This window comes from Coregonus lavaretus (genome assembly GCF_964263955.1).
Source record: "Coregonus lavaretus genome assembly, chromosome: 3".
Taxonomy (NCBI): Eukaryota; Metazoa; Chordata; class Actinopteri; order Salmoniformes; family Salmonidae; genus Coregonus; species Coregonus lavaretus.
The window spans coordinates 58,483,699-58,508,781 of NC_139990.1; the positions used below are offsets into that span (position 1 = coordinate 58,483,699).

General features: G+C 42.6%; 2 protein-coding genes across 4 annotated transcripts in view; one reads left to right on the top strand and one right to left on the bottom strand.

Annotated features, from left to right (window-relative positions):
• LOC311115830 (protein spire homolog 1-like) overlaps positions 1 to 15,758 on the top strand; it is a 46,380-nt gene extending 30,622 nt beyond the window's left edge. The window contains exons 5-16 of one of the 3 annotated variants that reach the window (XM_084157344.1): positions 1,294 to 1,368; positions 1,621 to 1,785; positions 1,957 to 2,043; positions 3,678 to 3,807; positions 6,457 to 6,504; positions 7,538 to 7,701; positions 7,821 to 7,920; positions 9,770 to 9,912; positions 13,352 to 13,489; positions 13,700 to 13,798; positions 13,912 to 14,192; positions 14,394 to 15,758. In XM_084157344.1, the coding sequence (XP_084013470.1) occupies positions 1,294 to 1,368; positions 1,621 to 1,785; positions 1,957 to 2,043; positions 3,678 to 3,807; positions 6,457 to 6,504; positions 7,538 to 7,701; positions 7,821 to 7,920; positions 9,770 to 9,912; positions 13,352 to 13,489; positions 13,700 to 13,798; positions 13,912 to 14,192; positions 14,394 to 14,655 (1,692 nt within the window). In that variant the 3' untranslated portion in view covers positions 14,656 to 15,758. Of the gene's footprint in view, positions 1 to 1,293; positions 1,369 to 1,620; positions 1,786 to 1,956; positions 2,044 to 3,677; positions 3,808 to 6,456; positions 6,505 to 7,510; positions 7,702 to 7,820; positions 7,921 to 9,769; positions 9,913 to 13,351; positions 13,490 to 13,699; positions 13,799 to 13,911; positions 14,193 to 14,393 lie in introns of all 3 variants that reach the window. The other 2 variants (XM_084157345.1, XM_084157346.1) reach the window with 2 other exon arrangements.
• Positions 15,759 to 19,595: 3,837 nt separating this feature from the next.
• LOC311117190 (uncharacterized protein) lies at positions 19,596 to 23,410 on the bottom strand. The gene is made up of 4 exons (XM_084157495.1): positions 23,324 to 23,410; positions 22,671 to 22,940; positions 21,979 to 22,128; positions 19,596 to 21,485 (listed from the first exon to the last, which is right to left on the bottom strand). The coding sequence occupies exons 1-4, from the start codon at positions 23,358 to 23,360 to the stop codon at positions 21,289 to 21,291; spliced, it is 654 nt and encodes a 217-aa protein (XP_084013621.1). The 5' UTR covers positions 23,361 to 23,410; the 3' UTR covers positions 19,596 to 21,288.
• Positions 23,411 to 25,083: the final 1,673 nt, after the last annotated feature.

Genomic DNA, 25,083 nt, shown 5'->3' on the forward strand with positions numbered 1-25,083 from the left:
GAGGAGGAGGAGGCTTTCCAGTCTGCTGCAGAACAGATCCATCAGTCCTGTCCTCTAATGAACTCCTAAATCAGGAGGAGAAGGGATGCAGGTTGCTCACTGCTTCATTGGTTGCATCCCAATTCTCTCGAAGTGCATTTGCTCACATTTAAAAGCAGTGGATTGGTGTTAGCATGGGCTAGCTAAGGGAGTTCCCACACTGTATTTCATACAGTCATCTTGACCATGGCTAAAAGCTATCATCTCTGCTATGCATACATTGGCAGGACCATGCTATGTTTCTTATGGCTACACTGATGATTTTCAATCACTGATGAAAATGGACTGGGCATGTGTGTGGTGGGAATGTGTTAGCATACCATCATGATGCTAATTGATAGGGACTTGGCAGGTTGTCAGGCTGTGAAGGCTCTCGTTAACTGTAATTGATAATCGAATAGGTATTGATTTGTGGGTATGACTGATAGCGGGGCTAGCTGCCTGTCCTAATGCTGCGGTAGTCAATGAACTTGATTAACATCTAATTTCAACATGAAAGGATGAAATCTGTAGCTTTGAGGTCAGTTACTTAGTTAAAGGTCCAATGCCATGTTTATCTCAACATCAAATCATTTCTGGGTAACAATGAAGTACCTTACTGTGATTGTTTTCAATAAAAATGGTCACAAAGAAACAAAAATAGCTTCTTAGCAAAGAGCAAGATTTTTGGCTAGGACTGGGTGTGGTCTGAGTGTGGAGGGGAAAACTAAAAACTAGCTGTTATTGGCAGAGAGGGTTGGAACTCTCTTTCTTATTGGTCTATTAACTAATTTACCACCTGGTGATGTCACCAGGCAGGCCAAAACTCCATCACACAAAAACAGACAGAAATTTCAGGCATTAAAAAGGGCATTACATTAAAAGGGCATTATCATCATTTTCACAATTTCACAGTATTATTCCGAACTCATAGTGTGGAAATATATGACTGCACTGGGCCTTTAAGCTCACATTAAGCTCTGAGTGCTCATCTCTTTCTCTCTCTGATCCCCCTACCTCTCTCTCTCTCTGTCTTTCTCTCTCTGTCTTTCTCTCTCTCTGTCTCTCTGTCTTTTTTTCTCTCTCTCTCTCTCTCTCGCGCTCTTTCTCTCTCTCTCTCTCTCTCTCTCTCTCTCTCTCTCTCTCTCTCTCTCGTCTCTCCGTCTCTCCGTCTCTCCGTCTCTCCGTCTCTCTCTCTCTCTCTCTCTCTCTCTCTCTCTCTCTCTCTCTCTCTCTCTCTCTCTCTCTCTCTCTCTCTCTCTCTCTCTATGGTAGAATCTTCGGAAGATGGGTGGCGAGCCGTCTGAGGGTCCCAGCAGAGACCTAAATGAGCTCCAGAATGCAGACTGGGTAGGTGACCAGCTCCTTAATAGCCTCACAGCCTAGCCCCTTTTATCTGGCAACACCCTTCTCTGACACCCTTATGTGACACCCTTAGGACAGGTTTCCCAGACCCATATTAAACCTACTCTTGGACTAGCATATTTTGTAGCCCAGGAGTATCTAGGCTTCATCTGGGTCTGGGAAATTGGCCCTATAAGTGTTAAGTCATTGGATGAGTACTGTGTTGCTATATGATTCCTGTCCCCCTGCATCCCCCAGGCTAAGTTCTGGATGCAGGTGATGGGAGACCTGCGTAACGGGGTGAAGCTGAAGAAGGTCCAGGAGCGCCAGTACAACCCTCTGGCCATCGAGTTTCAGCTCACGCCCTATGAGATGCTCATGGATGACATCCGCTCCAAGCGCTACAAACTACGCAAGGTCATGGTAAGACTGTCAGGTGTCTTAAAACCATGGTTTGTTGTCATGTTTGAAGCAGTTACTGTAATTAAGCAGAGATATGTAGTTATGCTGTCTCTTAATCTCTCTCTGTGTGTGTGTGTGTGTGTGTGTCTGTGTCTGTGTCTGTGTCTGTGTGTCTGTCCCTTGCACCTCCAGGTAAACAACGACATCCCACCAAGGTTGAAGAAGAGTGCCCATGAGGTCATCCTAGACTTCATCCGGTCCAGACCTCCTCTCAACCCTGTGAGTGCACAGCCTATAGAAACAACAGATATACTTTACATCGACTAGCAACCTCTTTGGTGTTGGAATGGTGGTGGGCTGAACCATAGAGATACAACTCTGTTCTATCTCTATGGGCACTCTGTTGAACAGAGTACCATAGAATGAAATAAGAAGACAACTATTAGCTATGTATGTAAAGTATATCTCTTATCTAAATGGGCTGTACAGTCATAGGGTTTAGAGAGGAGAACATGGGGCATTTTCTCTCCTTCTAATCCTGTTAATGTACAGTACTGTATAGTACATGTACTATATACTATACGATAGTACATTCTATGGTACCTGCCTCACATTCCTCTCATTCTGGTGTCTTCTAGTCTTGCCATGCCAGGCTTCCAAGTCTTGTTCATCACTGGAACGTGAGGAAGCCTGGGAATTAATGCTAGGGGTCTTCCCTTTCCATTTAAATCCTCAAGCCACTGAACCCATCTTTAGTCAAAGAAAGACTTCATCTTTATATCCCAAAAGAAATACAGGTAGTTCAGGATTTTGGGTTCTGGGGTATGATTATACTGATTGGAATGAGGGGTGATAGATAGATAATCAGATCTACTACTGGAGCTGTATATCAATGCTCACTGCCCCAGCCTCAGTGAAGTGCCTGCCTCAGTAATGAGAGGAGCGGACTGACAGTCAAAAGAGTTACTGTTACAAAGTGACAGTGATATTAACGGTACAGTGACAGTGATATTAACAGTACAGTGACAGTGTTATTAACAGTACAGTGACAGTGATATTAACAGTACAGTGACAGTGATATTAACAGTACAGTGACAGTGATATTAACAGTACAGTGACAGTGATATTAACAGGACAGTGACAGTGTTATTAACAGTACAGTGACAGTGATATTAACAGTACAGTGACAGTGTTATTAACAGGACAGTGACAGTGTTATTAACAGTACAGTGACAGTGATATTAGCAGTACAGTGACAGTGATATTAACAGTACAGTGACAGTGATATTAACAGTACAGTGACAGTGTTATTAACAGTACAGTGACAGTAATATTAACAGTACAGTGACAGTGTTATTAACGTGACAGTGATATTAACAGTACAGTGACAGTGATATTAGCAGTACAGTGACAGTGATATTAACAGTACAGTGACAGTGATATTAACAGTACAGTGACAGTGTTATTAACAGTACAGTGACAGTGATATTAACGGTACAGTGACAGTGTTATTAACAGTACAGTGACAGTGTTATTAACAGTACAGTGACAGTGTTATTAACAGTACAGTGACAGTGTTATTAACAGTACAGTGACAGTGTTATTAACAGTACAGTGACAGTGTTATTAACAGTACAGTGACAGTGATATTAACAGTACAGTGACAGTGATATTAACAGTACAGAGACAGTGTTATTAACAGTACAGTGACAGTGATATTAACAGTACAGTGACAGTGTTATTAACAGTACAGTGACAGTGTCGTTAAGGTTTAGGAGGCAGTGGCGAAAGGCCTGATATCCATAACTCTGATGCCCATAACTCAGTGTGAGTGCATGTATGTATCTGCACGTGTGTGTGTGCACGTGTGTGTGTGTGCACGTGTGTGTGCGTTCATGCGTTTGTGTGTGTAGGCAGCAGCCAGGAAGCTGAAGCCCCAGCCCCAGGTTCCTCCCACCCTGCACGAGAGGATCCTGGATGAGATCAAATCTGAGAGGAAACTGAGACCTGTCTCTCCTGATGTGATCCGCAGGAGCAGGCTGGGTGAGAAACACCTCCCTCTGTCTGTCTTTCTTTTTCTCTCTCTCTCTCTCTCTCTCTCTCTCTCTCTCTCTCTCTCTCTCTCTCTATCTCTCTATCTCTCTATCTCTCTATATCTCTCTATCTATCTCTCTCTCTCTCTATCTCTCTCTCTATCTCTCTCTCTCTCTCTCTCTCTCTCTCTCTCTCTCACACACACACACACACACACACACACACACACACACACACACACACAAACACTCACACTCATTGTGAGAAGGTGAAGTATGTTGTGATTATGCACTTTCACGGGTGCTGGGCATCGGCATGAATGAAAAATGGTGAATCATACTTTCTTTCATTGGTTTAAACGATGCTTCCACCCAGCCAAGTTACTGTTCTTGGATGCCTGTGCTGTTTGGTGTTACAGCTCTGCTAGTAATACAGCCTAAACATACACCTTGTCTGGTGTTATGCTAAGTGCCTGTATTGACTATAACCAAACCAAACCTTAGAATCTGAAGAGAGAATGTATTTTATTTAGTTATTAAGTTAATGTTTTCTCACCATTGGCTATGCACTTTCTACTGACTACTTTCATCATTTTACATTTCCTAACATACTGTACTGTACTGCACTATGGACAGCTGACAGACATGTCGGCAGATGATGTCTTTCTTCTTGCTTACTTAATAGATGTGTTCTGTCTGTATTCCTCCTAACTAACCTATGGATAGCTTAATAACTCTGTAACGCCACCATTGTTTCTCTTGCAGTAATTCGGCCTCTTAGCATGTCTCAAAGTTTTGACCTGTCAGGTAAAGATCTGTCCAGTTACCTGGCTGTTTCTTTACGTCTCTATCTATCGTGGTTGTTGTCCATCTGCCCAAGCTAGAACATGCATATTAATACTCTCATCTCATGCTTCTTCATGCTTCAGTGGTGGTGTTGATGGTTGTCTTGGTTGGCTCTGCACCGCAGCAGTATGCGCTCTGGTTGTGACGTCATGATGTCAGACACTGGTCAGGATGAGAACTGTCAAGCGCAGAGGGGATGTTGATGGCTACCTTCACATCAGCAACTCACTCATAGATAACCTCAGCATATCTTTCAATCATTCTGCACCTTAGTTAAATTCTTATGACACTTGTTTTTGAATCTCCACATGGAATGTGAAAGGGCTTAATGGTCTACTCAAACTATGCCCAGGGATAATGTTAAGTTAGATGTAGCCTTACATACCACAGACAGTTGTGAAAAAGACCAGATGTGACTCAAACAGGCCAACGGTTTTATTCGCTGCCTGTCACTACAGTACATCTTTGATAATGAACTATTTCTCGAAGGCACACTTGCTGATGTCAAAAGCTCCACACAGCTGGTGCTCGTTCTTCTCAGTCCCTCAGGAGGAATTGTAAAACAGTATTTTCCTTGTCTAAATGCTTGAATAATGCTCACTTCAAATTCCTTTTTTCTGGGATTAGTCTAAACTAATTAGATCTTCCTAAATTTTTCTCTAGTCTATTGTTGCTCTTTGGTTGAAACCTCTGTATGTTAAAAACAGATTTGATATTGATAAAAGTCAGTAGCCGACAGCAAGTAAAGGCAACAGAGCTCCTGCCTTTCAAACTCCCACTAAAGAATCTATTAATAGAATTCTGCTTCTGGGCCTTTTTCTTTTCGATACTAAAATAAATCAGGGAAAGAGTTGCCTTAGCTAAAGAACATCATTACTCAGAAATTCTCATTACAAACAACCAAGACGTGCATAACTACATTGACTGTCCTCCTCACACAATGCAGTTGTTCATCTTGGAGAGTGAGTCTGCAGAATTTAATCAGAGGTGGGATCAGAGAGCAGCGTAGACAGGAGCTGTCGGCACACACACGCACACACACACACACACGCAGAACACACACACACACACACACACACACACACACACACACCTGTCGGCTCCCAGCTCTATTCAACACAGAAAAGGACATTCTCACAAAAACATCACACTTAATCTCCACCATCGCCTGCATTGGTCACTTTCACTTAAGCACTTCTGAATAACTTACAGTATATGGTTTTTCAAACAGATAAGAAGAGGATACCTTCTGTTTTATATGGTTGTACTGTAGTGGTTATCCAAAAATGTCATCACCAATACATCCTCTAGTAAGATAGATAGCCAATGAATTTACATTGGTGACACTGAAAATAATTTCTAATAATCTACACCCTCTTACTCTTTTCTGTGTCAACACTTCCTGTTGTGGGCGGGGTATCTCAACTTTGACAAGTCTGATTGGCTGTGCTTGACATTTCTCCCACTGATCCCAGCGTCTTTCATCACACTGGAGGCTCTTTTACCCTTTGCTCATCCACGGCTACTAGTCGGTTCAATTTATTGTTGTGAAGCTTTAATGTGTGTGTGTGTGTGTGTTATATGTGTGTGTGTGCGTGCGTGCGTACGTACATGCGTGTGTATGTGATGGTTGGCTATCTGAACTTCATTGCAGCTGGGTACTTATCCCCTTACTTTGTGGCCAGATTCTCCAATACCAATAATCACTGAGAGAGATAGAGTTCTGTAGTCAAATGACAGGCTATGTTCGGGTATAGGAATAAACCATTAGTACAGTCTGGCCAATCATATTTAAGGAAGTGTTCCCTTTTAGGTGGAGGCATATACTACAGCACTCCACAGTTGATCCTTACACGTCAAGGTAAAGTATGTGGAGTGGTTTGGCTCTGTTTATGTGACTAGCTACTTGTGTGCTGCAACACATAATGTCGGCCGTGTTTCGTTTGTCTGCCTATTTGGCTGTATCCTAACACTACTGCTTATGTCTTGATTAAAATAGATTTAATTATACTATATCGACAAATATAGTTTACAGAAACCAGTGCTTTACAAAGTGTTTTACTTTTGACTGATACTAAACATAGTGCCACAAATGGTTGATGTTTGATCTGCTCTAGTTTAAACCTGGCTCCTAGGACCAGTCAGTCTTGTCCCAGGCAGGCAGGATTGGAGCTCCAGGACAGCAGTAAAGGAGGAGGGCCTTGGCCTCCCGTTGAGGTAATGAGCTCATATTTTAGCCTTTTTCCAGATGAGGTATTCACATGCTTACTGTGTGGTCCTTTTCACAGAGAGGGAGAGAAAGTGAGAGAGCGGGAGAAAGAGAGAGCAAGAAAGGGAGAGTGAGAGAGAGAGCCTGGCAAGTCCTCAATGCATCCACAGATCAGATCGGCCTCTGCTACTGGTTATCTGCTGTTTCCAGCACTGTCTTCTCCATCCCTTCCTCCCTACTTGATTTCTCTCTCTCTTGGGGGGAGAAGTTGTCAATGAGGCTAGGAGGGAGGGAGTCAGCTAGGGTTAGTGTTACATGAGAATCCTGCTCAGTCCAGGTCTTAAAGTGTCGTGAAAGTAGAATCCATGTTGTGTGTATGTGTAACACCAGGCTGCTTCTCCGTCTCTCCTCAACTCACACTCCCTCCTCACTCCATACCGCTGGTGTGTTCCCCTCGGGTCTGTTCAGGACGGTGCAACATTACCGAACACTCAGATAGAAATGTATCACATAGAACAGTTTGTCTGTCATGTGGAGCTGGGAATCCTGTTCCCAGCTCTATTCATAACATTTCTATCTGCAGTGTTCAGTATAGTTAGCTACGTTGCATCCTGCTGAAATCACCCCTGGGTATTTGAGTTGTCCTCTGTCTGATCAGTCTTCTTGGGACAACGTCTCCGTCCAGATGTGTCCAGTCCTGACGGCCGCAGGAAGACATCCAGCACCATGACCCTCAGCAGTCTGTCCAATGGGGGGCCAGGGGCACCAGGGGGTGGAGCCCAGGCCCTATGTCAGAGGAAGAGGCTGAAAGCACCCACCCTGTCAGAACTGGACAGCTCCGACTCTGACGTAAGTGTGTGTGTCTGTGTGTGTGTGTGTGTGTGCTCGCACTTGCATTTGTGTGTGTGTGTCTTCTTCTGGTAGTTGACATCAGTATACAGCACTGCTCTCTGTTGTTCCCCGTACAGGATGACATCACCATTGGGGGTCGAAGGTCAGCCAGTAGTTCCAGTGTCTCTACATCGGTGGTGGACGACACGTCTCCAGAGTCTGTACTGGGCAAGAAGAGTGAGTAGACTTGTAGACCAGTTGACCAGAAGGCCAGAGTTAGGGTTAGGGTTGAGCCAGGGTGTGGACATGAAGCTAGGGTTACGGTTAAGATTATGGCTGGGGTTAGGGTTAGTGTTAGGGTTGAGCCAGGGTGTGGACATGAAGCTAGGGTTGGGGTTAGGGTTAGGGTTCAGCCAGGGTGTGGACATGAAGCTAGGTTTGGGGTTAGGGTTAGGGTTCAGCCAGGGTGTAGACATGAAGCTAGGTTTGGGGTTAGGGTTGAGCCGGGGTGTGGACATAAAGCTGGAGTTAGGGTTGGGGGTAAGGGTTGAGCCTTGGTCTGGACATGAAGCTATGGTTAGGGTTATCATAGAGATCCTATAATTCTATATGTAATTCTATGCTTTCACAGCTCTCAGCTGTTCACCTGACAGCTCTTCTATGTAATGCTGTCAAAGAGAGAGTGTTCTCAGTCAACTTAACTGGTGATATACAGTGAGGGGAAAAAGTATTTGATCCCCTGCTGATTTTGTACGTTTGCCCACTGACAAAGACATGATCAGTCTATAATTTTAATGGTAGGTTTATTTGAACAGTGAGAGACAGAATAACAAACAAAAAAATCCAGAAAAACGCTAGGCCACTCCAGGACCTTAATGTGTTTCTTCTTGAGCCACTCCTTTGTTGCCTTGGCTGTGTGTTTTGGGTCATTGTCATGCTGGAATACCCATCCACAACCTATTTTCAATGCCCTGGCTGAGGGAAGGAGGTTCTCACCCAAGATTTGACGGTACATGGCCCCGTCCATCGTCGCTTTGATGCGGTGAAGTTGTCCTGTCCCCTTAGCAGAAAAACACCCCCAAAGCATACTGTTTCCACCTCCATGTTTGACGGTGGGGATGGTGTTCTTGGGGTCATAGGCAGCATTCCTCCTCCTCCAAACACGGCGAGTTGAGTTGATGCCAAAGAGCTCGATTTTGGTCTCATCTGACCACAACACTTTCACCCAGTTCTCCTCTGAATCATTCAGATGTTCATTGGCAAACTTCAGACGGGCCTGTATATGTGCTTTCTTTAGCACAGGGACCTTGCGGGCGCTGCAGGATTTCAGACCCTTCACGGCGTAGTGTGTTACCAATTGTTTTCTTGGTGACTATGGTCCCAGCTGCCTTGAGATCATTGACAAGATCCTCCCGTGTAGTTCTGGGCTGATTCCTCACCGTTCTCATGATCATTGCAACTCCACGAGGTGAGATCTTGCATGGAGCCCCAGGCCGAGGGAGATTGACAGTTCTTTTGTGTTTCTTCCATTTGCGAATAATCGCACCAACTGTTGTCACCTTCTCACCAAGCTGCTTGGCGATGGTCTTGTAGCCCATTCCAGCCTTGTGTAGGTCTACAATCTTGTCCCTGACATCCTTGGAGAGCTCTTTGGTCTTGGCCATGGTGGAGAGTTTGGAATCTGATTGATTGCTTCTGTGGACAGGTGTCTTTTATACAGGTAACAAGCTGAGATTAGGAGCACTCCCTTTAAGAGTGTGCTCCTAATCTCAGCTCGTTACCTGTATAAAAGACACCTGGGAGCCAGACATCTTTCTGATTGAGAGGGGGTAAAATACTTATTTCCCTCATTAAAATGCAAATCAATTTATAACATTTTTGACATGCGTTTTTCTGGATTGTTTTGTTTTTATTCTGTCTCTCACTGTTCAAATAAACCTACCATTAAAATTATAGACTGATAATTTCTTTGTCAGTGGGCAAACGTACAAAATCAGCAGGGGATCAAATACTTTTTTCCCTCACTGTAAGGGTTACAGTACTACATAAAGTATATCATACATGTCCTCTCTCCCCCCACCCCCAGCTCCACCCATGTTCCTGCCCATCTCCTCCACCCCCCAGCCTGAGAGACGGCAGGCCCCCCAGAGGAGACACTCCATTGAGAAGGAGACGCCCACCAATGTACGACAGTTCATACCCCCATCCAGACAGAGCTCCAAGTCTCTGGTGAGTAACAGAAGAGAAGAAGGGAAAGAGAAGAGTTGATCAAACTTGAGAAATTGAGCACATTGGAGATTTTGGTTGCTGAATAGTGTGTCAGTTTGTCTTGTGTTCATCAGCCTCCATCTTATTTCTGTTAGGTGATGTAAAATGCTCGTAACACCCCACCTCCAATCCCCCCAGCTCTTCTCTCCCACACACACCTCTATAACCCCTGTCCTCCCCCTCTACCATACATCTCTATAACCCCTGTCCTCCCCCTCTTCCATACATCTATATAACCCCTGTCCTCCCCCTCTTCCATATACAGTGCATTGGGAAAGTATTCAGACCCCTTGACTTTTTCCACATTTTGTTACGTTACAGACTTATTTTAAAATTGATTAAATTACATTTTTTCTCATCAATCTACACACAATACCCCATAATGACAAAGCGAAAACAGGTTTTAAGAAATACCTTATTTACATAAGTATTCAGACCCTTTGCTATGAGACTTGAAATTGAGCTCAGGTGCATCCTGTTTCCATTGATCATCCTTGAGATGTTTCTACAACTTGATTAGAGTCCACCTGTGGTAAATTCAATTGATTGGACACGATTTGGAAAGGCACAAACCTGTGATATAAGGTCCCACAGTTGACAGTGCATGTCAGAGCAAAAACCAAGCCATGAGGTCGAAGGAATTGTCCATAGAGCTCCGAGATAGGATTGTGTCGAGGCACAGATCTGGGGAAGGGTACCAAAAAATGTCTGCAGCATTGAAGGTCCCCAAGAACTCAGTGGCCTCCATCATTCTTAAATGGAAGAAGTTTGGAACCAGCAAGACTCTTCCTAGAGCTGGCCGCCCAGCCAAACTGAGCAATCGGGGGAGAAGGGCCTTGGTCAGGGAGGTGACCAAGAACCCAATGGTCACTCTGACAGAGCTCCAGAGTTCCTCTGTGGAGATGGGAGAACCTTCCAGAAGGACAACCATCTCTGCAGCATTCCACCAATCAGGCCTTTATGGTAGAGTGGCCAGACAGAAGCCACTCCTCAGTAAAAGGCACATGACAGGCCGCTTGGAGTTTGCCAAAAGGCACCTAAAGACTCTCAGACCATGAGAAACAAGATTCTCTGGTCTGATGAAACCAAGATTGAACTCTTTGGCCTGAATGCCAAGAGTCATGTCTGGAGGAAACCTGGCATCATCCCTACGGTGACATATGGTGGTGGCAGCATCATGATGTGGGGATGTTTTTCAGCGGCAGGGACTGGTAGACTAGTCAGGATCGAGGGAATGATGAAAAGAGAAAGTACAGAGAGATCCTTGATGAAAACCTGCTCCAGAGCACTCAGGACCTCAGACTTGGTCAAAGTTTCACCTTCCAACAGGAAGTACACAGCCAAGACAACACAGGAGTGGCTTCGGGACAAGTCTCTGAATGTCCTTGAGTGGCCCAGCCAGAGCCCGGACTTGAACCTGATCGAACATCTCTGGAGAGACCTGAAAATAGCGGTGCAGTGACACTCCCCATCCAACCTGACAGAGTTTGAGAGGATCTGCAGAGAAGAATGGGAGAAACTCCCCAAATACAGGTGTGCCAAGCTTGTAGCGTCATACCCAAGAAGACTCGAGTCTGTAATCGCTGCCAAAGGTGCTTCAACAAAGTACTGAGTAAAGGGTCTGAAACCTGTTTTGTCTTTGTCATTATGGGGTATTGTGTGTAGATTGATGAGGGGGGAAAACAATTTAATCAATTTTAGAATAAGGCTGTAATGTAACAAAACGTGGAAAAAGTCAAGGGGTCTGAATACTTTCCGAATGCACTGTCCCTCTATAACCCCATGTAAGAAAACAAGGGCAAATTAAGTCATACAATAAAAATCTTGACACACAGGTCCATGTATGCACACATGCAAATGACCACACACACACCCCTGACCTCCCCTTCTTCCATACACCTTTATAATCCCTGTCCTCCCCCTCTTCCATACACCATTATAATCCCTGTCCTCCCCCTCTATACACCTCTATAATCCCTGTCCTCCCCCTCTTCCATACACCTAATAATCCCTGTCCTCCCCCTCTTCCATACACCTTTATAATCCCTGTCCTCCCCCTCTTCCATACACCTCTATAATCCCTGTCCTCCCCCTCTTTCATACACCTTTATAATCCCTGTCCTCCCCCTCTTCCATACACCTCTATAACCCCTGTCCTTCTCAGGTCGGGAGGATAGCCCACCATCTGTTCCCCTGGAACCCCCTCCTCCTCCACTCCCCTCCCTCCACCCTCCACCCCTTATGGAGCTCCTACCCTGTCGAGGTGTTTGTCTTGGGCATGGTGTGGTCTGCCCTGTCTGCTCTGTGCAGGGGAAGAAAGCCTTTCAAGGTTTGCCAGTCGCCCCTTATGTCCATGCTGGCGCACCGTAGTTCATCATCATCTCTTCTAATGCTTCCTGCTTTCCTAGAGATCCATCTCTCAGCCCCGCCCAGGACTGTTGCTGTTTTCATAGAAAGCCCTTCAGTTTAGGTGTGATTGTCATTATGCATTTTGACAGTCAACAGCAGATGCATCCCTCACTGGAGCACCAATCATTTCATCATACTCAGCTTTGCTCCATTTAACCATAGTTATAGTTGTTGTGCTTGCAAGCATCATGTAGCCTAGCTAGCCACTGCCAAGTAAAACAATGCTCTAGATAGATTAATTAAGTCCTTCATGTTGTGTATACTGTATATAACATACTGTTGTTCAGTAGCAAGTATAAACTCCCTATTTTTTGTTGTTGTTGATACTCCCTAGGCTCTCCCCCTCCTTCCCTTCCTCTGGGCCAGAGACAATGCAGCCCACTGTATCTCTGTGAGTCATAAGATCAGCAGCAGGAGCCACAGCAGCATTACAGAGTTACAGTATATTCATGGTTCTTCTGGGAGTGAGAAACATTAGCTGGGTGCAACAACAAAAAACGTTGAATAGAGACACATTATTGAGAAACATTATTGGAACAACACCAGGATGACCAGTAATTGCAGCAGCAGCAGCAGACCTGGTGTACTGTTGAAGATAGCATCTCCGTAGTCCCACCGCAGGCTTAGTTATTGAAGTCAGAAACAGCCAGATAGAAGCAGAAAACCAACCACAGCAGAGGGGCCTTGTGTGTTTTTAGGTTGTCTATACCTTTATGTGAAGCAGAACCAAGTAGAGGATTTCTGGAATTTTCTGGAATATTGTCATTATCTGTCATCACTCCAGTTGTTTACTCGTTCCGTGCCCTCTGTGCTTTGTTTGTCCCCTCGGCTTGCCGGGTGAACAATGGATACTTTTTTTGCCCAAACTTGTCAGAACCCGGACAGAGTGCACCGAGAGGTTCTGGTGTGTGTGTGTGTGGACGGAATGGTAACAAGGGCGGTTTGTGTGGTTGTCATAGTAACCTGGCCGGTGCTGTGTGTGTGTTTTCAGGAGGAGTTTTGTTTCCCGGTAGAGTGCTTGTCCCTGACGGTGGAAGAGGTGATGCATATCAGACAGGTGCTGGTCAAAGCAGAGTTGGAGAAGTTCCAACAGTACAAGGACGTGTACAACGCTATGAAGAAGGGAAAGGTCAGTTTACTGCTGTTCATTTTCACCCAGCTGAAATAAAAGTATCTCGGACTAAACATCACAGTACCTATTGTTGAGAAAAATCATCTTACACGTTCCTTTCAAAATCTTTGAGGTCACATAATTTGATCACACACTGCTTTTTGAATGATTTGATTCCTTTTGTCTTAAACTTTTGATGCACCTGTTCTGAATTTCTTCTTTTTACAGCTTTGCTTCTGTTGCCGAACCAAAAGGTTTTCCTTGTTCACATGGTCCTACACCTGCCAGTTCTGCAAAAGGCCTGTGTGTTCACAGTGCTGTCAAAAAGTATGTCATATTTATTCTCTCACACTGATGGATGCCCACTGATAGAAAGTAATCCCATAATATTGTCTTTATGAATGTGTTCATACTCTGCTCTATTTCTGTCTCTCTGTCAGATGAGGCTACCCTCCAAGCCCTATGCCAACCTGCCCATCTATTCCCTGGGCTCTACCACCACTCTACCCAGGGACCGGGTAGCAGCCATGGGGAAAGCTGCCAGTATAGCTGGTCCATCAGCCGCCCCAGCAGCAGCAGCAGTTTCAGCAGGAAAAGGAAAAGCAGCAGTTAAAGCAGCAGCCTCAGCAGCAGCAGGACCAAGCAGAGCAGCAGCAGCCCCCAAGCCTGAGAAACCCTCTACTAGCCACCACCGCCTCAGCCTTCAGAAGACCATGTCCAAGTAGGCACCCCTCTACTACTTCTCTAGATCATAAAGTTTTTTTAAAAAATGTGCCTGTTTTAGATGTGCAAGACTTATTCTCAAATGAAGTTATGTTCTATTTTAAGAGCAACTGTAGCCGACTGAGCCCAGTGAGGGACAGAGACGGAACCTACTCTGTTACACAACTTAGTGTTAACCTCTCCTCCCTCCCTCGCTCAGGTTGTCTAAGCACGGTAGTCTGGAGAAGTCCCAGTCCCGTGACGAGGTGGAGCTTCCAGCGGAGCTGACGGAGGACTGGTGCACCATGGAAGTGTGTGTGGACTGCAAGAAGTTCATCCACGACATCATCTCCTCCAGCAAGCACAGCCTCTCCCTGGCCACCAAGCGGGCGCGCTTAAAACGCAAGACCCAGTCCTTCTACATGTCGTCCCCCAAGGGAGCTGATTACCGACCCTCTGAAAGAACAATCAACGAGATCTAGACTCTCCCCTCGTCCTTGTCTACCTTCTCCACTGTCTTCTAGCTGCTTCCAGCACTTATGGCACAATACAGAACTCTGACTGACTGGGTTTTGATCTGGATGACTGTGCTGCGATCCGGCCTATACCGTGTCTAGTTTCATCTGTCTGTCGATGCTGTCAGAGCAGGCTGTGGACCTTTACTTTTCCTTGGAGGAATGTGGACTGTGTAGTCAGTGCTTGTTACTATGTCCTCTGATCGTTGAATACAGTACCAGTACTTTCAGACAAAAGGATACTAGTCCATTTTTATACAATATTTTGCTCAGCAATGTAAATGTTGCCATAATGTTCTGCCATAGAGAGGTGATTAAGGACACTGAATGATCAAATGTAAAGTATGAGGTAGTGTAAAGATTCAAAGTGGTATGGCCTCAATCACCCCCTATACTGGCACAATTGGTGGAATGTGGTAGGAGTTACTCACCCACAGAAAAATCAATGAGCACAAGGCAAAATAACGCTCCATATTTGAATTCCTCAGGCTATGGTGTTCTACTGTAAGAGAGTAGGTGTGATGCTGACAACACAAGTCCCATACTGAGAGCTGTGAACATCTTAAAGTGGAGACATGAGACAAAAGCAACAAATGATTGGATGATGACTTGAAAGGATATGGAACTATGAAATTGTAGATGTTTTTTTACAAGTTATCATTTTGTATGGTATGGTATACGTGTGTACATATGGTTCGGCTTAGAGTCAGGTGTTTTGTGATGAAAAGTTGTCTCCCCCTTTTTACTCTTCTTGACATGTTCAGGTTATTTTTAGCTGACGGTACAATAATGAATTATGCTCATTGATGTTCTCTGGGGTTCTGAGCGGTCTTGATGAAGCATCATTTTACCATAAAGAATAACAGGTAAACAAACAGCGTATCACTTTGCTCAAAGTTGGATCATACCCATGAAGGTAGCCCAAACCTCTCACCTGTCTTGCCCTAGGCGTAGGGTCTACGGGAATGTCAGGTGTATTACATTGACAATACAGTACTTGCTGCTAATGTCAGCTTTAGTGCCAAAAGGATTCCCTTCTGTCTAAACCATAATATAAAACCCAAAGAAGTATTTTTTTCTGCTGTAAATACTCATTGACCTTGCTATAGATAGCCATCGCATCCCCCGATTAGAGCATGCTTCTCCAAAAGACGTCATACTGATGAATATACTAACCATAGAAATATAATTAATAGAACGGGCGTCCCCATTCAAGTCAATGATGGCATAATGGGTGGACTGGCAGCCATTTTGAGTGTACCCATAGCTAGGTTTAAAATATACAGGTTAAGACAACGTCGTCATAAATCTGGGACCAGTGCCGTTGCTAACTACCAGCGCTGTTGCCAACTACCATTGTTGCATATTATTATGGGATATTAGAATCCCGTTGTCTTAACCTTTGTCATCTTCAACCTAGACCCATGCCAGGAAGTAAAAGCAGGAAGTGTACCCTTCATTCTGTGCTGTGATGTTTTGTTGAGTCAACTCAACTGACATTACAAAAAATATATTCCTTTGCATGAGCCACATCAGTTAGCATAATTTGAATGAACAGTCTTCATTACCATGGCAATCCAGCATCAGTTGATAGACCATTCCAAATAACCATGGAAATTATTGCATCGCAAGACCAGGTAGCCCTTGTGAGTGTACCGATGAATTTACCAGTCAAATTGCCAGGTTTAGAGCTGCCACGCCTGTTCTATTCATTCTATTTCTATGATACTAACTACAGTGGGGAAAAAAAGTATTTAGTCAGCCACCAATTGTGCAAGTTCTCCCACTTAAAAAGATGAGAGAGGCCTGTAATTTTCATCATAGGTACACGTCAATTATGACAGACAAAATGAGGAAAAAAAATCCAGAAAATCACATTGTAGGATTTTTAATGAATTTATTTGCAACTGATGGTGGAAAATAAGGATTTGGTCAATAACAAAAGTTTCTCAATACTTTGTTATATACCCTTTGTTGGCAATGACACAGGTCAAACGTTTTCTGTAAGTCTTCACAAGGTTTTCACACACTGTTGCTGGTATTTTGGCCCATTCCTCCATGCAGATCTCCTCTAGAGCAGTGATGTTTTGGGGCTGTCGCTGGGCAACACAGACTTTCAACTCCCTCCAAAGATTTTCTATGGGGTTGAGATCTGGAGACTGGCTAGGCCACTCCAGGACCTTGAAATGCTTCTTACGAAGCCACTCCTTCGTTGCCCAGGCGGTGTGTTTGGGATCATTGTCATGCTGAAAGACCCAGCCACGTTTCATCTTCAATGCCCTTGCTGATGGAAGGAGGTTTTCACTCAAAATCTCACGATACATGGCCCCATTCATTCTTTCCTTTACACGGATCAGTCGTCCTGGTCCCTTTGCAGAAAAACAGCCCCAAAGCATGATGTTTCCACCCCCATGCTTCACAGTAGGTATGGTGTTCTTTGGCTGCAACTCAGCATTCTTTGTCCTCCAAACACGACGAGTTGAGTTTTTACCAAAAAGTTCTATTTTGGTTTCATCTGACCATATGACATTCTCCCAATCCTCTTCTGGATCATCTAAATGCACTCTAGCAAACTTCAGACGGGCCTGGACATGTACTGTCTTAAGCAGGGGGACACGTCTGGCACTGCAGGATTTGATTCCCTGGCGGCGTAGTGTGTTACTGATGGTAGGCTTTGTTACTTTGGTCCCAGCTCTCTGCAGGTCATTCACTAGGTCCCCCCGTGTGGTTCTGGGATTTTTGCTCACCGTTCTTGTGATCATTTTGACCCCACGGGGTGAGATCTTGCGTGGAGCCCCAGATCGAGGGAGATTATCAGTGGTCTTGTATGTCTTCCATTTCCTAATAATTGCTCCCACAGTTGATTTCTTCAAACCAAGCTGCTTACCTATTGCAGATTCAGTCTTCCCAGCCTGGTGCAGGTCTACAATTTTGTTTCTGGTGTCCTTTCACAGCTCTTTGGTCTTGGCCATAGTGGAGTTTGGAGTGTGACTGTTTGAGGTTGTGGACAGGTGTCTTTTATACTGATAACAAGTTCAAACAGGTGCCATTAATACAGGTAACGAGTGGAGGACAGAGGAGCCTCTTAAAGAAGAAGTTACAGGTCTGTGAGAGCCAGAAATCTTGCTTGTTTGTAGGTGACCAAATACTTATTTTCCACCATAATTTGCAAATAAATTCATTAAAAATCCTACAATGTGATTTTCTGGAAATTTTTTTCTCAATTTGTCTGTCATAGTTGACGTGTACCTATGATGGAAATTACAGGCCTCTCTCATCTTTTTAAGTGGGAGAACTTGCACAATTGGTGGCTGACTAAATACTTTTTTTCCCCACTGTATATGACATGATGAAGGAACAATATTGACACAGTATTTGTCACTGGTAGTTGAAAATGTGTGATATCATTGAGCAGGTACAGTACCAGGCAGCCATTGCGAGTGTACCGATGAGTTTACCAGTCAAATTAGGCCTCCTGTAGCTCAATTGGTAGAGCATGGCGCTTGCAACGCCAGGGTTGTGGGTTCGATTCCCATGGGGGCCAGTATGAAAAAATGTATGCACTCACTAACTGTAAGTCGTTCTGGATAAGAGCGTCTGCTAAATGACGTAAATGTAAATTGCCAGGGTTAGAGCTTTCAAGCATGTTCTATTCATTCTATTTCTATGATACTAACTCTATGACATGATGAAGGAACAATATTGACACAGTATTTGTCACTGGTAGTTGAACACTGAGCAGGTACAGTAATTGCGCTAGATAATCATAACAAAAGCAGACACCAACAGTACAGTAGGAATCACTTTTTGTCAATATTTTATATAGCCTGTGCCCCCAAAATAATCTGGTCTGTCCCAGTAACAAGCATGCACCACCAGAAATATATGCATATTTTGTGAAAGAAATCTATACCTACTCTTATGTTGATTTCAGTTATTGATGTAAGTTTGACATGGCTTTTTCTTTGGTTTTGAATGGAATATTTCATATAAACACCCATATTCAATAACAGTACATGAAATTATCTCAAATTGTCTTTCTTTGCTTTACAATAGTTATGGTATGATTTAACATGCTTAAAACCACCCTCTGTTTTATTGTATAGGCAGCAAAGTATGGTATTACACGCTACTCTTCTGTTCAACTCAAAGCCTCGAAATGATGCCTTCATGAATTTGTATATCAGTTGTGTGTGACTGTGGTGTGTCTTAACCATACCGTTTGTCTCTAAACCAGAAGCTGAAGCATATTTCGGGGGCCAGGAATCAGGATTTATGTATATTAAAGTGTCTATTACAAATCCAGTCTTCTTCCTCCCAGTTCCTTATATTTCTGCCTTAAATACACTGCCTTCTTCTCTTAGCATTAATATATTATTTTTGTGACAGATTGAATCCACAGTGACTCAGCATACTGTATATAAATATGATCTATAGTAATGTCCGTCCATAGAGCAGGTCTGTGTTTCCTTGACCACTTACATCCCGACTAAAATCATTTAGACTTGGGGCTATTAACTTAGCCTAGATCCAAACTAAATTGCTCTGTTTGGTGAAGTGAAACAGAACTATTCAGTTAGGATCCAGGCTACTATTAACTAGCTTAGAGATTGTTTCTCACAATACAAGTAATTGCGGGACAAAATATGGACTATAATAAGTAGAGGTGATCTACTGTATGGTACATAACAGAAAGCCCAAAATGTGACAGCAAAATACATGTACTGCTGTGTAAGTTGTATCTTTAATCTGTTGAAACCATCCAGATGTATCCCTCCCAGAGATTTCAAGAAATGACAAAAAAACAATAAAAATGTATTGCAATACCTTTATAATGTTGTATGGATATTTCATTAGGTGACATGCCAGCTTTTCAAGCAAAAATAATATTGAGAAACACAATTATTGAGAAAATATATTGTTTATTGCCGGATAAAGTCAAATAATTCAGAACAATAACAATTTCTGTACCGTATAGTAAACTTTTTTTTTTAAATAACCTATTTCAATATTGATAACTTAGTAGAACAGTGAATATGTACAGTACAATTTTCAGTGAACACATGCATTCAAATTAATACATTAATAATACATTCAAAGTAAAACAGCAAGTATTTTTTACAGCAAGTAAATACTTAAAATAAATAAAATGCACTTTATCAATAGCAGTGATCAGTGTGGTCATTATACATTGGGTTCACAGAACGTAATGTATGGTTCAATACTTATTCCATAAGTCTACGGACCAAAAATATGGTTCATTCTTTGATTATGTAGGGTTAAGTTATACTATCCAAACAATACATTGCAATTTACAATAAATATACATTCCCCAGAAATCAAGTTGACACAGCAAGGAACATTACAATGTAGCCAATGGCCATACATTTTGTCTCCATATCACTTATGGGGATTGAGAGCTAGGGTCGACCGTGGCGCAGTAGCTTGCTCAAGGGCACAACAGCAGGAGATGGCGATACATGTATGGCTCTATAGGACACTGATGCCGTGCCACACAACGCTTTAATGCTTTAGGCATTAAAGCTTAGACATTAACTCCACATTTTTAAGGTAAGAGTTAAGTTTAGGCATTAACTCCGAAATCTTAAGGTTAGGCATTAACTCTGAATGATTAAGGTAAGGGTTAAGGTTTGGGATAGGCTTAAAACAAAAATCTCAAAAACAACTTTCTATCATTGGATTCGAACATGCAACCTTTGGCACCAGAGGCAGGTAGCCTAGCGGTTAAGAGCGTTGGGCCAGTAACTGAAAGGTCACTGGTTTGAATCTCTGAGACGACTAGGTGAAACATCTGTCAATGTGCCCTTGAGCAAGGCACTTAACCCTAATTGCTCCTGTAAGTCACAAGGCTCTCCAGAGGGTGGTGCGGTCTGCATAATGCATTACCGGGGGCAAACTACCCGCCCTCCAGGACACCTACAGCACCCGATGTCACAGGAAGGCCAAAAATATCATCAAGGACATCAACCACCACAGCCACTGCCTGTTCACCTCGCTATCATCCAGAAGGCGAGGTCAGTACAGGTGCATCAAAGCTGGGACCGAGACTGAAAAACAGCTTCTATCTCAAGGCATCAGACTGTTAAACAGCATTCACTAGCACATTAGAGGCTGCTGCCTATAGACATAGACTAGAAATCCCTGGCCACTTTAAGAAATGGAACACTAGCTACTTTAATAATGTTTACATATCCTGCATTACTCATCTCATATGTATATGCTGTATTCTATACTATTCTACTGTATCTTGCCGCTCTAACATCGCTTGTCCATATATGTATATATTCTTAATTAATTCCTTACTTAGATCTGTGTGTATTGGGTATATGTTGTGAAATTGTTAGATATTACTTGTTAGATATTACTGCACTGTCGGAGCTAGAAGCACAAGCATTTCACTACACCTGCAATAACATCTGCTAAACACGTGTATGTGACCAATAACATTTGATTTGATTTGATTTGATAAGAGCGTTTGCTCAATGACTTAAATGGAAACTAGTTGGTGGTGTATGAGGTGAGTTTCCCCAATACAATGTAACCGCTTTGAGCATCTGGAAAAGCCCTACACAAATCCAATCAGTTACTTTCATTAATGAGTTCCATGTCTTCTTCTTCCTCTTCCTGTGTGTCTCCAGCCTGCAGGCTGTTGTTGTCCCCGATGATGACATACTGCAGCTGGGACCCGTAGACCTGGACACTCCGCTGGCGCTCTGGCTCTGGACAGGCCTGTACTGCTCTCTGGTGGTCACTGGTGGTGTTGCTTCCCATCGTCTCTGTAATAGAGACATTACATTTACATTTACATTTACATTTACGTCATTTAGCAGACGCTCTTATCCAGAGCGATTTACAGTTAGTGAGTGCATACATTTTCATACATGAATGGAATGCAGTACCATATATGAAAGTTATTAATCTAATGGCTTCTTTGAACCTATTAAAGAAAGGGGATAGGTGTTGAGAATTAGCGTAAACTACACACACTGGTGCAACACATCTGATAAATAATTGTCTTGTCAATGATTAGATTAGTTTATTAGTCACTTGCACAGGGTCACAGATGTAATTGCAGGGTACAGTGACATTCTTAAACTCCAACAGTGCAGGTCAAAAAGAGAAGTGAAGGAAACAATAATACAAAATAATTATTATAATATATACATATGTGCTTGTATCTGTGAATGTGCTTGAATCTTGTAACACATCATTAAAAATATATGAAATTATGAGAAAATGTAACTGTAACTCTGACACACTGTAACTTACCATGCCTAGCATGCTCTGAACCAATGCTTTGAAGTTGTTGTATACATGTTGCCACACCTTGAAAGTTGCAGTCTCCAATGATGCAGTTACTCAAATTGGAATGGCTGATGTTGATGACGTAAGTTGGGGCAGTGTTGCTCCTCCTCCTCTCTGTTGTTTAGGGTGTGAGTAAAAAGGGAAGAGGTAAAAAAAAAAAGGGAAATAGTCTGTTGTTGACAATAGTATCCCAGCGATTCCCACTACGTCATGATGATGACATACTGTAAAAACCTTCTATGAGCTTTAGTATTGGACACGTGGAGAAAACATTTGGATTTAAGCCTACACTTTATCTTTAAAAACTGGATTTCACATGAGGAATGGAACATTCTTGGGCCTCTGGAATATTATTTGCCCTCACCTGCCTCAGACACCAAATGGAGCTGGGTTTCCAGTGCTTTAAAAGGGAACGTTGGGTAGAATTCATATAACATATACTATTTACTACAAAGAAAATGTGCTGCCATCTAGGCCAAGTTAGCCTACCTCTCTAAATACCACATAATTGAATAAATAAATAAACTGTAGGCCTAGACTATTCATAACCTATTTAAATGTTGATTAAAACTACATGAAAACTACAGGCTTGTAGGCCAAAGTAATTTACTTGCAATTAATAAAATGAAAAAATTAACACTTTTGAAGAGACTTACCTGGGAGGCCGGTGACTCTTTCGAACAGTGGTGGGCACTGGCAGCACCTTTCTAGTGAGTCGAAAAAGAGCTGACAGGCGTTGCGACCCTTCTTCAACACCACCTGCAGCAGTTTGGCAGCCTTCTGCATGTCTGTTCCCTGTGACCAGATCACCTGGCTCTCGTACTCTGTGATGGTCTTGGAGCTCAACAAGTACACGCACAGCCTTTCCACCACACAGCATGACATAGATTTGCTGAGAGCGTGTAACTGAAGTTGCAAGCTCCTTTCTTGGATGAGAGAGAATGCATAAATTACAGAAAAAAATAAGAAAAAAATGCTTAGTAAAAAAATATATACATTTCAGTGTTGTTATAACATGATAATAATATGGCATTTGCATAATTAATGCAAAAGACAATGTGATGAAAATGATGAAAGAAGTGTAGTGTAGGCTAACGCAAAAATATCACTTTCACACCGGCCTTGTTATTCTCATTGGTTATTCCCCATTGCTTCCATACATATCATAGGCCTTTCACTTTTTGTTTAGATTAGACCCGTTGCAATCTCGGTAAACCCAAAACTAAAATTGTAAACTGTCAATCCACGAGAGATTAGACCCGTTGCGTCCCTTGAGAATAGATAGGTGATGAGGAAAGTGATTTCTTACCAGGTAAAATCTCGCCTTTTTCGTTACATTGTAACATAACTGTTAATCTAACAGAACGATATAGGCTACAATACAACAGTACATCAATTTGTGTGTTTCGACTGAGAAATGGGCTATAATCGGTTGTCGGTTACTTTTATAGGCTGCGGTAGCCAAACTTCTGAAATAAAAGTCCCTAATGCTGGGGGCATGCGCATACTGTTTTGGGAGTTTCCACTTGCTTCCCCCTCATAATAAATTCCCCAACTGCGCTTGTATTGTAAAGAAGAACAACAGAGTAACAAATTGCAAGAGTTGCAGCAAGATATAAAGTATTGTTGATGGTATAAATGCATTTAAATTATTCAAATCTTATAGGATAACTGGAGTAGTCTATGCTTAAACCAATAATTGCAAAGGCCATTTGTGCAGCACTGAAGGTTTCTCTCCGCAGGAAAAAAAAAAATTCCGTTTTCTCGTCAATACCTCTTCGACAGAAGGTCCTAGGATGATTCGGGTGATATATCTAGAATCAGATGAGGATAGAGAGCAAGTGTTATGTTTGTTCCTTTAAATAATGACAAACCGGGTCGTAGGTTGAACTACTTTTAATAAACTGATACTTTAGCTAGCAATCTCCTTGTGTAGCCATGCAAGGCATACTTCCACTTCCCCCCTCGCATAGCCTACTGGGTAACGTAGTCTTCATGTTATTAACACATAACAACACAGCAAGGTACAGCTTTTTTCGGCCCCATTCATTTCTGTTTGAAAAAAAGTTACTTTACGTTGGTTTCGATGGATGAATATTATGAAATCGCGGCTAAGGGACCGTCTTAAAAGTGCAATCAGCCGAACCTGGTGTTTACAGAAACGTTTAAAAATTAAATAATGTATAGATCTTAAACCAGTTGTTTTTCCCACAAACATTTTAAAATTTGATTTTGTTTATTTTAAATGGATTTTTATGTAAAAATATGAGCTCAAAAAACAGAAATAGGCCTATGATCTTTCTCACTCATATGCAACCTACTGTAGCCTACTTGCATGACCTAGAGAGCTAAAATCACTTGTGGCAAAGTCACTAATGCCTCTAATCCATGATACACCCATTAGAATTCCCATTTTAAAGTTCCCTGATTTATAAATGAAGTTCCCTGATTTATAAATTAATATCCTTTTTAATTGCTTCCACTCCACATGTGATAGAGATCTACAGCCAAGTGTTCCCTGACCTCTATTATCAAAGCGAATGACTTCTTTAAAATGTTTCAACAAATAGTTGTTATTAATTCATGTACAGATCTAATTTGCAATAGCTTCCAGTCCAAATGACATATACAGTATATCACAAAAGTGAGTACACCCCTCACATTTTTTTTACATATTTGAGTATATCTTTTCATGTGACAACACTGAAGAAATGACACTTTGCTACAATGTAAAGTAGTGAGTGTACAGCTTGTATAACAGTGTAAATTTGCTGTCCCCTCAAAATAACTCAACACACAGCCATTAATGTCTAACCGCTGGCAACAAAAGTGAGTACACCCCTAAGTGAAAGTGTATATATTTTGTGTGGCCACCATCATTTTCCAGCACTGCCTTAACCCTCTTGGGCATGGAGTTCACCAGACGTTGCCACTGGAGTCCTCTTGAATTTAATAGGATAAATATTTATAGAAAATCAAAGGTGAGGAATTATGAACAAATAAAAGGTGTACATTTGATAAGAGAGGTCAAGGAACCCACATCACTTGTCTGTTGACCTGTGGCTCATA

Coding starts and splice junctions, on each gene's coding strand:
- LOC311117190 (XM_084157495.1), bottom strand. CDS start 23,360: ATGTTACAATGTAACGAAAAAGGCGAGATTTTACCTG. Junction 22,941..23,323: donor AAAAGGCGAGATTTTACCTG/GTAAGAAATCAC, acceptor CTCTCATCCAAG/AAAGGAGCTTGCAACTTCAG. Junction 22,129..22,670: donor AAGAGTCACCGGCCTCCCAG/GTAAGTCTCTTC, acceptor CCTAAACAACAG/AGAGGAGGAGGAGCAACACT.